This window comes from Cetorhinus maximus, unplaced genomic scaffold (genome assembly GCF_964194155.1).
Source record: "Cetorhinus maximus unplaced genomic scaffold, sCetMax3.hap1.1 HAP1_SCAFFOLD_1696, whole genome shotgun sequence".
Classification (NCBI taxonomy): domain Eukaryota; kingdom Metazoa; phylum Chordata; class Chondrichthyes; order Lamniformes; family Cetorhinidae; genus Cetorhinus; species Cetorhinus maximus.
This window is the reverse complement of record NW_027597636.1, coordinates 57,425-72,000: the sequence shown is the minus strand read 5'-3', so window position 1 is coordinate 72,000 and position 14,576 is coordinate 57,425. Positions and strand designations below refer to the sequence as shown.

The 14,576-nt window shown below is 46.2% G+C and overlaps 2 protein-coding genes across 2 annotated transcripts in view; one reads left to right on the top strand and one right to left on the bottom strand.

The window, feature by feature from the left end:
- Positions 1-1,479: 1,479 nt before the first annotated feature.
- Positions 1,480-14,576, top strand: part of LOC144676556 (uncharacterized) — a gene marked incomplete at its 5' end in the record, with an annotated part of 31,334 nt that continues 18,237 nt past the window's right edge. The window contains one exon of the mRNA XM_078536958.1: positions 1,480-2,197. Coding sequence (XP_078393084.1) covers positions 1,480-2,197 — 718 coding nt within the window. The remainder of the gene's footprint in view (positions 2,198-14,576) is intronic.
- LOC144676553 (uncharacterized) lies at positions 10,267-11,830 on the bottom strand. Its single transcript, XM_078536955.1, has one exon. It carries the CDS (start codon positions 11,444-11,446, stop codon positions 10,412-10,414), a length of 1,035 nt encoding a protein of 344 aa, XP_078393081.1. The 5' UTR covers positions 11,447-11,830; the 3' UTR covers positions 10,267-10,411.

The window sequence follows — 14,576 nt, the reverse complement described above, 5'->3', positions numbered from 1 at the left end:
GCCGCTCATCTCAGGTATCAGTCGAGTGAACCTTCTCCGAACTACGAACACACTTATATCGTTTCTGAAATAAGGAGACCAAAACTGTACACAGTACTTCAGATGCTCACCAACACCCTGAACAACTGTAGCAAAGCACCCCTATTTTTATGTTCCATTCCCCTTGCAATAAAACAACACCATTTGACTTCCTAATCACTTGCTGTACCTGAATACTAACATTTCCTGATTCATGTAGCAGGACACCCAGATCCCTCTGTATCTCAGAGTTCTGCAATCTCTCTCCATTTATATAATATGCTGTTTTTCTATGCTTCCTGCCAAAGTGGACAAGTTCACATTTCCCCACATGATACTCCATCTGCCAAATTTTTGCCCACTCACTTAACCATCTCTATCCCCTTGCAGGCTCCTTAGGTCCTCTTCACAACTCACTTTCCTGCCAATCTTTGTGTCAGCAATCAGCAAATTTAGCAACCATACATTCAGTCCCTTCATCCAAGCCATTGCAATAGATTGTAAATAGTTGAGGCCCCAATATTGATCCCTGTGGAACTCCACTCGTCACATCTTGCCAGCCTGAAAAAGACCCAGTTTCCCTCTTCTGCTTTCTGTTAGCTAACTAATCCTAGCTAACTATCTATCCATGTGGATGTGTTACCCCTTCTCAACTCAGGACAAAATTAATAGTCATGTGAGCAAATGTGGGTTAATTCAGGAACACCAGCATGGAATTGTTAAGGGAAAATTGTGTTTAATAAACTTGCTTAAGGGATTTGGAGAGGTAACAGAGTGGGTGATGAGGATGCTGCTGTTAATGTGGTGTACATGGACTTCCGAATGGAATTAGAGATTGTGCCGCACAACAGACATGAACAGAGTTAGCTCATGGAATAAAAGGGACAGTAGCAACATGGATACAAAACTGGCTGGGTATAGGAAACAGCGAGTCATGGTTAATGGATTTTTTCAGACTGGAATAAGGTTTATAATGGAGATCCCCAGGAGTCACTGTGAGGACTCCTGCTCTCCTGAACATATATAAATGACACAAACCTTGGTGTTCAGGCTCAATTTTCAAATTTGTGGACAGAGTCTTGAGTGGGCACAGAGTGAATAGCGGCTTCCCTTCCCTGAAGGACATTAGTTGAACCAGTTGGGTTTTTATGACAATCCAGCGGTTTTCATGGTCACCTTTTCCTCGTGCCGGCCCCACAAATTCCCAGATTCATTCAGCTCAATTTCACAACCTGTCTTTGTGTTTTTGTGGGTTCTCTCTCACTCTCGTTTTAAATCAATTTCAGAGGCGAATAGAAGGGGAGGATTTGCAGTCGGGAAACTGAAACCAAACATCACATCAGGATCGGACGAAGTCGCCCAATTTATCATAACCTGAATATGATCGAATTTTGAACATGGAAGGAAAAAGCACCGTTCACAGTGGGGAGAAACCGTACACGTGTTCTGTGTGTGGACGAGGCTTTAGCCGATCATTCGCTCTGTCAAAACACAAGCACAGTCACACTGGGGAGAAACCGTGGAAATGTGGGGACTGTGGGAAGCGATTCACGTGTCCATCTGAGCTGGAAATTCATCGGCGCAGTCACACTGGGGAAAGGCCGTTCACCTGCTCTGAGTGTGGCAAAGGATTCGCTCAGTCATCCCACCTGCTCAAACACCAGCTAAGTCACACAGACGAGAGACCTTTTAAATGTGCAGACTGCGTAAAGTGCTTTAAAAGTTCCGGAGAACTGATATCCCATCAACGTGTTCACACTGACGAGAGACCATTCAGGTGCTCTCACTGCGGGACTGGGTTCAGGCGATCATCTGACCTCACTAAACATCAGCGCAGTCACACTGGGGAGAGACCTTTCACCTGCTCCGAGTGTGGGAAGGGATTCACTCAGTCATCTAGCCTTCTGACACACCAGCGAGTTCACACAGGAAAGAGATCTTTCAAATGCCCAGACTGTGGGAAGTGCTGTAAAAGTTCCAGGAACCTAATTACACATCAACATGTTCACACTGATGAGAGACCGTTCAGGTGCTCTCAGTGTGGGGCTGGGTTCAGGCGATCATCTGAACTCACTGTACACCAGCGAGTTCACACTGGGGAGAGGCCGTTCACCTGCTCTGATTGTGGGAAAGGATTCACTCAGTCATCTAACCTACACAGACATCAGCGAGTTCACAGGTCACTACAGTGATGGGATTTTGCTGTCAGTCACATCGAAGACTGAACCATGTCCATTGGGGTATGTTTCTGCTGAAGTTGGTAAGCTCCAGGACAGATATAGTGGTTCATATTTTGGATAGAAGTAAAATAAATCAGCTTTGTGTTAAATACAGTGTTGAATCTTTTTACTATTTCTAATGCAAGTTAGTTCCTTTTGAAGGTCTCTCCCTCTTCCCTGTCTCCTCCATCCTCACCTCCAACAAGTGTGAGGAGCTCATGGAGCTTCTTTGTCACTAAGATTGAGACAATCCGATCAGCTGCCTCTGCTGCTTCCTTCCCTTCCACTAACCCAGTTCTCTCTCTTCACGTACTGTTGATCTCTCCCTCAAATCTGCCATCATCACGCCCGTCTCAAAAATCAAACCCTTGACCACATCATCCTTGCAAACTATTGCCCAATCTCCAACCTCCCTCTCCTCTCCAAACTTCTTGAACATGTTGTCACCTCCCAAATCTGTGCCCAGCTTTCCCAGAACTCCCTGTTTGAATCCCTCCAATCAGGTTTCTGCCCCTGCCACTGGACTGAAACAGCTCTGATCAAAGCCACCAACTACATCCTATGTGACTGTGACAAAGTGAAACTATCCCTTCTCAACCTGTCTGCAGCCTTTGACAAGGTTGACCACACCATTCTGCTCCAACACCTCTCCACTGTCGTCCAGCTGGGTGGGGCTGCTCTCTCCTCGTTCCATTCTTCTCTATCTAATCATAGCCAGAGAATCACTTGGAATGTCTTCCCTTCCCACTCCCACAGTTACCACTGGTGTCCCCAAAGGATCCAGCCTTGGCCTCTTATTTCTCATCAACATTCTCCCCACAGCGACATCATCTGAAAACACAGTGTCAGTTATCACATGTACACTGATAGTGCCCAGCTCTACCTCACCACCTCTCTCCACTTCTCCACTGTGGTTAAATTATCAGACTGTTTGTTTGATATCCAGTGGTGGATGTGCAGAAATTTCTTCCAATTCAATATTGGCAAGACTGAAGACATTATTTTCATTCCCAAGCTACCAACTCCATTCCTTTCTCCAAAGCCAAAGGATCTAAGCTCAACAGTCCTGCCACATCCAGTCGTGAATAGTGGTGAACAATTAAGCAACTAATTGGATGATGAGGCTCCCCAACTATCCCCATCCTCGATAATGGAGGAGCCCAGCACAAGAGGGCAAAATATAAGGCTGAGCCATTTGCAACAACCTTCAGCCAGAAGTGCTGAGCGGACGGTCCATCTCGGCCTCCTCCGGAGGTCCCCAGCATCACAGATGCCAGTCTTCAGCCAATTCGATTCACTCCACGTGATACCAATAAACGGCTGAAGGTGCTGGATACTGCAAAGTCAATGGGCCCTGACAATATTCCAGCAAAAGTACTGAAGACTTGTGCTCCAGAACTGGCTGCACCCCTAGCCAAGCTGTTCCAATACAGCTACAACACTGGCATCTACCCGGCTATGTGGAAAAATGCCCAGGTATGTCCTCTACACAAAAAGCAGGACAAATCCAACCCGGCTAATTACCGCCCCATTAGTCTGCTCTCGATCATCAGTAAATTAATGGAAGGGGTCATCAACAGTGCTATCAAGCGGCACTTGCTTAGCAATAGCCCACTCACTGACACCCAGTTTGGTTTCCACTAGGGCCACTCAGCTCCTGACCTCATTACAGCCTTGGTTCAAACATGAACAAAAGAGCTGAACTCCAGAGATGAGGTTAGAGTGACTGCCTTTGATATCAAGGCAGTCTTTGACTGAGTGTGGCATCGAGGAGCCCTAGCAAAACTAGATTCAATGGGAGTCAGGGGGAAACTCTCCACTGGTTGGAGTCATACCTAGCACAAAGGAAGATGTTTTAGTTGTTGGAGGTCAGTCATCTCAGCTCCAGGACATCACTGCAGAAGTTCCTCAGGGTAGTGTCCTAGGCCCAACCATCTTCAGCTGCTTCATCAATGACCTTCCTTCCAATATGAGGGCAGAAGTGGGGATGTTTGCTGATGATTGCACAATGTTCAGCAGCATTTGTGACTCCTCAGATAATGAAGCAGTCCATGTCCAAATCCAGAAAGACCTGGCGAATAGCCAGGCTTGGGCTGACAAGTGGCAAGTAACATCCACACCACACAAGTGCCAGGCAATTACCATCTCCCAACAAGAGAGTATCCAACTATCATCCCTAGACAATCGATGGCATTACCATCACTGAATCCCCCACTATTAACATCCTCGGGGGTTCCATTGACCAGAAATTGAACTGGACTAGCCATAAAAATGCTGTGGCTACAAGAGCAGGTCAGATGCTAGGAATCCTGCGACGAGTAGTTCACCTCCCGACTCCCCAAAGCCTGTCCACCATCGAGAAGCCTCAAGTCAGGAGTGTGATGGAAAACGCCCCACTTGCCTGGATGAGTGCAGCTCCAACAACTCTCAAGAAGCTTGACACCATCTAGGACAAATCAGCTTGCTTGATTGGCACCCCATCCACAAACATTCATTCGCTCCACCAATAATGCATAGTAGCAGCAGTGCATACCATCTACAAGATGCACTGCAGGAACTCACCAAGGCCCCTTAGACGGTATCTTCCAAACCCATGACCACTACCATCTAGAAGGACAAGGTCAATAGACACATGTGAACATCACCACCTGGAAGTTCCCCTCCAAGCCGCCCACCATTCTGACTTGGAAATTCCTTCACTGTTGTTGGGTCAAAATCCTGAAACTCACTCCCTAACAGCACTGTGGGTGTAGCTACACCACATGGACTGCAGCGGTTCAAGAAAGCAGCTCATCACCACCTTCTCAAAGGCAATTAGGATGGGCAATAAACGCTGGCCCAGCTGGCAACGCCTCCATCCCAAGAATGAATTAATATGAAAAGAAGATTGATGGTCTGATGGCTATTTGTGGAATCTTACTGTGCACAAACAGGTAAACAGTAACAATTTGTATTTATATAACACATTTAATGTAATAAAACATCCCAAGGTGCTTCAGAGAAGCATCCTGAAGAGAAATTTAACATCAAGTCACATAGCATATTAGAGAAAATGGACTAAACCTTCACTGGAGAGGCAGATTTTAACAAGGACCTTGAATCAGGAGAGAGAGCTGGAGAAGTTCAGGGAGGGAATTTCAGAACTTCATGCCAGGCATGGACAACAGTGGTGGAGTAATTAAAAGCAGGGATGTTCAAGAGGCCAGAATGAGAAGGGCACATATATCCCTGAGGGTTGAGTGATGGAGTTTGCAGGGGTAGGGAGAGACGAGGTGACAGAGGGATTTGAAAACGAGGATGTGAGTTCTAAAATTGAGGCATTGCTTGACTAGGAGTCAATGTATGTCAGCGAGGCAAGGGGTGATGGGTGAACAGGACATGGTGTGAAAAAGCACACGGGCAGCAGAGTTTTTGATGATTCATGTTTCCGCCTGGGGGTGGGGTGAATGTGAGAAGCTGGTCAGGAATGTATTGGAATCAACAAGTCCAAAGGTAACAAGGGCAGGGATGAGGGTTTGAGCAGCAGATGAGCTGGGGACATGTGATGTCATGGAGATTTAAGTCCCTGGGGGACACTGAGTCGCAGGACTGTGCAGAGGAAAGTGAGTTTGGAGATGGGGTGGAATTTTAGGGTGCTGGGGTCAAGTGTTTTTTCAGGTGATAACAGTGGATTTAATGGTGAGAGGGACAGTACCAGAAGAAAGAGATAGAGCCATCTCTCTCAATATCAGCTGAGATAGGGAAGCTGGGTGATTAGTAGTTTAATGAGAATGGGGTCAATACAGCAGAAGACAAGATGAGCACTGACAGGACATGAGGGGAGAGAAACTGGGGAAAAATGTGAGTTCAGGGCTCTGACAAGGGGAACTTTAAAGACAGTTTGTCCCGGTGCACTAGTGAAAGGGAGGGAAGCAGCAAAGGCAGCTGATCGGATTGTCTCAATCTTAGTGACAAAGAAGCTCCATGAGCTCCTCACACTTGTTGTTGGAGGTGAGGATGGAGGAGACAGGGGAGAGAGAGAGCCCTTCAAAAGGAACTGACTTGTGTTAAAAATATTAAAAATGTTGAACATATTGTGTGTTTAATACAAAGCTGATTTATTTAACTTCATCCAGAATATTTAGCACCTCAAACATGGTTGGAGCTTTTCAACATCAGCAAAAACCGACTCCGATGAAATTTGTTCAGTCCTGGATGTGATCAACAACATAATCCAATCACTGTAGTTACTTGTGAATTTGCTGGTGTGTTAGCAGGTGGGATGACTGAGTGAATCCCTTTCTACACTCAGAGCAGGAGAACAGCCTTTCCCCAGTGTGAATGCGCTGGTGTACTGTGAGGCGAGATGAGTGCCTGAATCCGGTCCCACAGTGAGAGCACCTGAACAGTCTCTCATCGGTGTGAACACGTTGATGGCACAACAGTTCCCCAGAACTTTTAAAGCACTTCCCGCAGTCCGAACATTTAAAATGCCTCTCATCAGTTTTGAATCGCTGGTGTGTCAGCAGGTTGGATAATTGAGTGAATCCCTTTCCACACTCGGAGCAGGTGAATGGTCTGTCCCCAGTGTGAAATCGCTGATGAGTTTCGAGCTGAGATGGGGAATTTAATCTCTTCCCACAGTCCTCACATTTCCACAGTTTCTCCTCAGTGTAAACACTGCTTTTTCCTTCTATTATTGTGCTTGATGGATCGAGTGACTGTCAGATCCTGACGTGATGTTTGGTTTCAGTATTCCGACCTCAAATCCTCCTCTTCTAATAACCTGTGAAATTGATTTAAAACAGAAAAAAGGGAGTGAGAGAGAACCCACAAAAACACAAAGGCAGGTTGTGAAATTGAGCTGAATGAATCTGGGAATTTGTGGGGCCGGCACGAGGAAAAAGTGACCATGAAAACTGCTGGATTGTCATAAAAACCCAACTGGTTCACTAATGTCCATCAGCAGAGGGAACCTGCCACCCGGTCTGGGCCTACACAAGACTCTGGCCTCTGTGGGAGGAGCGCGAGTGTGAGAGGAAGGGCAAGAGAGAAGCGAAGGAGAGAGAATATCTTGACGTATACAAATAGAACAGAAATACATCAGGTTCTTGCAAACCATCAACCTCCACTACCTAGAAGGACCAGGGTAGCAGGTTTGAGTGAACACCATTACCTCAAAGTTCTCATCAAAGTTACACACCGTCCAATACTGGGTGAGCAGAAATTTCCTTCATTTAAATATTGGGAAGACTGAAGCCATTGTCTTCAGTCCCTGCTACAAACTCCACTCCCCAGACACCGACTCCATCCCTCTCCCTGTAACTATTCTCACATCCTCTGAGATTTGTAGATATATTTTATTTCTCTACTTTCTCTCATTGTCTATCTTTTGTCATTATAACTTCACTCATTCATCACTTCCTGTTTCCCCCTCAATTTTACATGTCATTCATTTGCTTTCTTTCTGTATTCTCTCTCTCTCTCTCTCAGAATCTGTGGCTTTGAGAGTCCAGTGTCAGCAACTTCAATACCTCATTAAGAAACATAAGCTGAGCAGATTCTCTGTTCTCTACTGTATCGTATATTGATCCATAAATCAGAATAAACATGCAAGTCCCATGTGTCCACAGTCACTTACACGAGGTCAGCCCACTGGATGGAACCTCGGGCACCCTGAGCTTGATCTCCGGTGTCTCCAGTCCTGGCTGCCCCCTTCCATCAGTATCTCCTCACTTTTATACCCTGTAGTGATCCAGCTCTGGCCCTTGGCTCTTTGTCTTCTCTGCTGGGTTTTGGCAGGAAGTGAGGATAAGACAGCTGCAATTTCTCTAATCTGTGATTTACAAGGACACATTCCCTGGTTCCCAGCAGTTACTTTTCTTCAGGAATGTTCTCATTCTCCCTAAACTCCCCTGCCCACTGTTAATTCTGTTATTTCTGATAGTTTCACAATTATAGGTATAAACATCACACATTATAATCTCATCTATTCCATTCCTCTCTGGTTTCAGTTTATATTGTGGTTAATGACAGACAAACTGTCCTTTTCCCTGATCTGATTCGAGTTTCCAATGAGCTGATTCTGTACAATGGAATGTCTTATCAGTGTTGCCATGGTGACCGGTCTGCAGTGAAGAGCCTGTTTGAGTTTCTAAACTAAACTTCTCTATCCCATAATACACATTATATCAGACATTTTACCTCAATGTCTTTTAGCCATGTTACAAGGGGTTCAGATACACAAATCTTTAAATGTGAAGGACAAGTTTGAAATGCTGTTTGAACCTGTTACTCCACTTTTCTTTATAAAATTAATTTGTAAACCATTGGTTAGACTGCATTTAGAATATTGAGTCTAATTCTGGGCATCTTAAAACAGGAATGATGTCAGGGCCATGGAGAGGGTGCAGGGGAGATTCACAGAGGTGATACCATGGATGAGAGGCGACAGCAAAAAAGGAGGCCACTCGGCCCATCGTGCCTTTGCCAGCTCTTTGGAGGTGCTATCTGAATAGTCCTCTCCCCTGCTGTTTCCCATGGCCTGGTCAATGTTTTCCTTCAAGCATTTCTCCAATTCCCTTTTGAAAATTATTGTTGAACCTGCTCCCACCAAACTTTCAGACAGTGTATTCCAGATGATAACAACTGACTGTGGAATGATATATTTTCTAATGGTGACCTTTCTGCAGTGAAACTCCTGTTTGTGTTTCGAACTTAATTACAATTTCTCTTTCCCATGAGGAGAGACTGGAGAAACTGGGGGTCTTTTCATTAGAACAAAGCAGGATGAGAGGAGATGTGAGCAAGGAGTTCAAAACTGGGTCAAGTACATGGTACAAAATATTCCAGACACTCCTTGTCCTTCAGGATCGGTGTCCAGGGGAGAAGTTGATGGGTTTATCTCATCATCGTTGAGGTGAACGGCTTCTGTCAGAATCAAACACTCTCCAGTCAAATACAGCACGGATTAGATACAGAGTAAACCCATCAGCCTGTCCCCCGGATACAGATACTGAGGGACAGGGACTGTCTGGGACAATGACATTTCTTATTCAGTCAGGTAGAAATTGATCCAGTATCTCGCCCCATTAATCCTGAGCTCCACACGGCTCAAATCCTCCTCCTGTTTCCCTCCCTGTAACAGCACTGAGCTAAAGCCAGCCCATAATGAGCAGGGCTCAGGGAGAATGGTTACTAGGCACTGCAGTGATGTCATAAAGCAGCATCATTCAGCCCAACTGGTCCTCTCCCTGTCCCTTTAAAGGTGGAAAACTGGGACATCCTGTCTCCAAACACATCCCACCCTGTTCACACTGAGAATCCCAGGGTGAAGAACTGGGACATCCTGTCTCCAAACACATCCCACCCTGTTCACACTGAGAATCCCAGGGTGGAGAACTAGGACATCCTGTCTCCAAACACATCCCACCCTGTTCACACTGAGAATCCCAGGGTGGAGAACTGGGACATCCTGTCTCCAAACACATCCCACCCTGTTCACACTGAGAATCCCAGTGTTTCGGAGATGACAGCAGGTTCGAACAGTGTGGAGAGGAGAGGGAGGTTGGAGATGAGGCAGTAAGGACGGTGGGGTGAAAGGTTTGTTTTTTGAGGAGGGGGTGATGATGGCAGATTTGAAGGAGAGAGGGACAGTACCTGGAGAGAAAGAACCATTAACAATCTGATTGAACATGGGGTAGTTGGGTGATCAGCAGTTTAGTGGGAATAGGGTCAATGGAGCAGGAGGTGGGTCTCATGGACAAGATGAGCACTAAGGTGGCATGAGGGGAAATGGGGGTGGGGAAACTAAAGAAAGATGTGGGTTCAGGGCTCAGACAAGGGGGGACTTTAAATACAGTTTGTCCTGGTGGGCTAGTGGAAGGGAGGGAAGCAGCAGAGGCAGCTGATCAGATTGTGTCAATCTTAGTGACAAAGAAGCTCCATGAGCTCCTCACACTTGTTGCTGGTGGTGAGGATGGAGGAGACAGGGGAGAGGGAGAGCACTTTAAAAGAAGCTAACTTGTGTGAGAGATAATAACAGTGAGCATTCAACAAAAAGCTGATTTATTTGATTTTTAGCCAGAATATTAACCCCTATATGTGAGTGGAGCTTATTAACTTCAGCAGAAACAGACTCCAATGAATATGATTCAGTTTTGGATGTGATTAACAGCAAAATCCATTCACTGCAGTTACTTGTGAACTCGCTGGTGTCTCAGCAGGTTTGATGACCGAGTGAATCCCTTCCCACACTGGGAGCAGGTGAATGGCCTCTCCCCAGTGTGAACTCGCTGGTGTCTCAGCAGGTTGGATAACTGAGTGAATCCTTTCCCACACTCAGAGCAGGTGAACGGCCTCTCCCCAGTGTGAATTCGCTGGTGTACAGTGAGTTGAGATGATGTCTTGAACCCAGTCCCACAGTGAGAGCACCTGAATGGTCGGTCGTCAGTGTGAACACGTTGATGGGACATCAGGTTCTTGGAACTTTTAAAACACTTCCCACAGTCTGGGCATTTAAAATGTCTCTCATCATTGTGAACATGTTGATGGGACATCAGTTCACCAGAATGTTTATAGCACTTCCCACAGTCTGGGCATTTAAAAGGTCTCTCATCAGTGTGAACTCGCTGGTGTATCAGCAGGTGAGATGACTGGGTGAATCCCTTCCCACACTCGGAGCAGGTGAACGGCCTCTCCCCAGTGTGAATTCGCTGGTGTAGAATGAGTTGAGATGATCGCCTGAATCCAGTCCCGCAGTGAGAGCACCTGAATGGTCTCTCGTCAGTGTGAACACGTTGATGGGACAACAGCTCTCCAGTACTTTTGTAGCACTTCCCACAGTCTTGACATTTAAAAGGTCTCTCCCCAGTGTGAACTCGCTGATGTGACAGCAACTCGGACAACTGAGTGAATCCCTTCCCACACTCGGAGCAGGTGAATGGCTTCTCCCCAGTGTGAACTCGATGATGCCTCATCAGGTTGGAAGATTGAGTGAATCCCTTCCCACACTCAGAGCAGGTAAATGGCCTCTCTCCGGTGTGAAGTCGCTGGTGTCGCATCAGGGTGGATGACTGAGTGAATGTCTTTCCACACTGGGAGCAGGTGAACGGCCTCTCCCCAGTGTGAACTCGCTGGTGTACAATGAGGTCAGATGATTGCCTGAACCCAGTCCCACAGTGAGAGCACCTGAACGGTCTCTCATCGGTGTGAATATGTTGGTGGGACATCAGATCTCCAAAACTTTTATTGCACTTCTCACAGTCTGGGCATGTAAAAGGTCTCTCTCCAGTGTGAACTCACTAGTGCCTCAGCAGGTGGGATAACTAAGTGAATCCCTTCCCACAGGTGAAGCAGGGAAACGGTCTCTCCCCAGTCTGTCAGCGCCGATGGGTTTCCAGCTCAGAGGGGGATCTGAATCCCTTCCCACAGTCTCACATTTCTATGCTTTGTCTCCGTTGTGATCATATTTATGTTTTGACAGATCAGATGATCGGCTGAAGCCACATCCACACACAGGACACGTGTATCATTTCCCCCCCACTGTGAACAGTACAACTTCTTTCCATGTTCAAAATCCGATGATATTCAGGTTGTGATAAATTGGGCGACTCCGTCAGATCCTGATGTGATGTTTGGTTTCAGTTTCCTGACTGCAAATCATCCCCTTCTAACACCCTGTGAAATTGATTTAAAACAGAAAAAAGGGAGTGAGAGAGAACCCACAAAAACACGAAGACAGGTTGTGAAATTGAGCAGAATGAATCTGGGAATTTGTGGGGCCGGCACGAGGAAAAAGTGACCATGAAAACTGCTGGATTGTCATAAAAAACCAACTGGTTCACTAATGTCCTTCAGGGAAGGGAACCTGCCACCCGGTTTGGGCTTACATAAGACTCTGGCCTCTATGACAGCACATAGATAGAGAGAGAGAGAGAGAGAGGTATCTAGGAGCAGCAGGGGGTGAAGGAGAAACATTTCATATTTCTACAACGCAACCAGAACTTTGACAGAATTTCCCAAACCCTCAACCTCCTCCCCCTAGAAGAACCAGGGTAGCAGGTGTATGTGAACATGATCAACTCTAAGTTCCCCTGAGAGTCACACACTGTCCTGACTTGTCTGATATCCAGTACTGGATGAGCAGACATTTCCTCCATTTAAATATTGAGAAGACTGATGCCATTGTCTTCAGCCCCCACTACAAACTCCACTCCCTAGACACCGACTCCATCCCTCTCCCTGATAACTGTCTGAGACTGAATCAGGCTGTTCACAATCATGGTGAAATATTTCACCCCAAGATGAGCTTCCAACCACATATCCACATCATCACCAAGACCGCCTATTTCCACCTCAGTAACATCGCCCGACTCCACCCCAGTCTCAGCTCATCTGCTGCTGAAACTCTCATCCATTCCTTTGTTACCTCTAGACTTAATTATCCTAACGCACTCCCGGCCGGCCTCCCACATTCAACCTCCCTGTAATTTTGAGGTCATTCAAAACTCTGCTGCCTGTGTGCTTACTCGCACCAAGTCTTGTTCACCCAGCTCCCCTGTGCTCAGTGACCCAGAAAGGTTCCTCGTTAGGAAGCAACTAAATTTTATATTTCTCATCCTTGTTTTCCTCCATGGTTGTGATCATCCCTATGTCTGTAATCTCCTCCAGCCACACACCCCTCCGAGATCTCTAAACTCATCTAATTCCAGCCTCTTGAGCATTCCTGATTTTAATCACTTCACCATTGGTGACTGTGCTTTCATTTGCCAAGGCCACAAGTTCTGGATTTTTGTCCTTGGACTTCTCCACCTCTCTTTCTCCCCTACAAATCATTCCTTAAAACCGACCTCTTTGACCAAGCTTTTGGTCACTTGCCCCAATATCTCCTTATGTGGCTCAATATCAAATGTTACTTTGTAACATTTCTGTGAAATGCCTTGTGAAGTTTTATTATGTTAAAGTCCCAGTATAAATACGAATTATTGTCACTGACTTGGACAGATACCGTTGTTCCACATCATCAATAAGACATTGTAACTCAAAGCATGAAGCAGTTTGATGGACAAGTTGTTCTTATTCTGTCAATTAAGATTCCAAAAAGTTGACCCCAATAAAGATGGCCGCCGCGCATGCGCCCCGCCGGGCGTTGCCCCCAATAAAGATGGCGGCCGTTAACCCTGGGCCTGAAAGTGGGAGAAACCTCGGCGTAAACGAAGGGGACGGTCCAAAGTTTACCATAAGTTCTTTCTCTGTGTTTGCCGTTTACACAACATGTTTACGAAGCCAACCCGCCCACCGGCCTGATACATCGCTCCCTTCTCCCCACCATTTCATCCACTCACCGATTGCGAAACTAAGAAAGAAGCTTCCCTTCATCGCCATTACTCACACTGCGCATGCTTCACTCCCAGCCCGGCCCCGCCCCTCATTCACTCCGATTGGTCGGAGGACCAGCCACTCCCGCTCGGTCCCCCAGTCCCGCCCCCTCTTCCTATTGGTCCAGAGCTGCCGTCAATCAGCCGGGCATTGTGACGGTTACAGATGGTGAGAGCGGCCACAGACTCAGCCTGACTTGCTGATTCTTGGCAGCATTTTCTGTTTGGGAATTAGAGCTAGAGATGTATGGTCAGTTCCCCTCTGTCCGGGGGGGATTCACACTCATTTCCCTAGTGCACTGATTATCACCTTTACTTTACATGAGAAAGTCCCCGGTTCAATCCCGGCTGGAAGCTTTGTGTTTACAATTGTTACTGAGGAGGAATTAACAGTGAGTTTAGTTTCATGTCGAACAGGGGGACAGTTATTGTCTCATTCTTTAAAATCCCCTTCTTCACCTTTAAACAGGGAACGATAATTCAGAGAAAGCTGATCCGCTGTGACCCTGAAACAAGATACTGCAGATGCTGGAAATCTGAGCTCAAAACAGAAAATGTTGGAAACATTCAGCAGGTCAACAGCTTCTATGGAGATAGAAACAGAGTGAATGTTTCAGGTCGCTGGCTTTTTATAGAAAATGGAAGAATTTGGAGATGTAATAGTTTACAAACAAGTACAGAGTCAGGGAAAAGAGAGGAAGAAAGAACAAACGGTCTTGTGATGGGATGGAAGGCTGGAGTGATTAAATGAGAAAGGGGATGATGATACAACATTGGGTGATAATGAGACAAGTAAATAAACTAATAGGACAATAGGAGAAACAAAAGACAGGTCCAGAGGAGGAATAAATGGTAACAGCAGAACCGATTGTCTGAAAAAAATGGGAGTGGTGGCAATGATCTGAAATTGTTGAAATGAAGCTTGAGTCTAGGAGGTTATGAAGTGTCTAATAAAAGATGAGCTGCTGTTTCCCGAGCTTCC

Bases quoted from the DNA above. Each gene is read 5' to 3' on its own strand.
- LOC144676553 (XM_078536955.1), bottom strand. From the start codon at position 11,446: ATGTCCCACCAACATATTCACACCGATGAGAGACCGTTCAGGTGCTCT.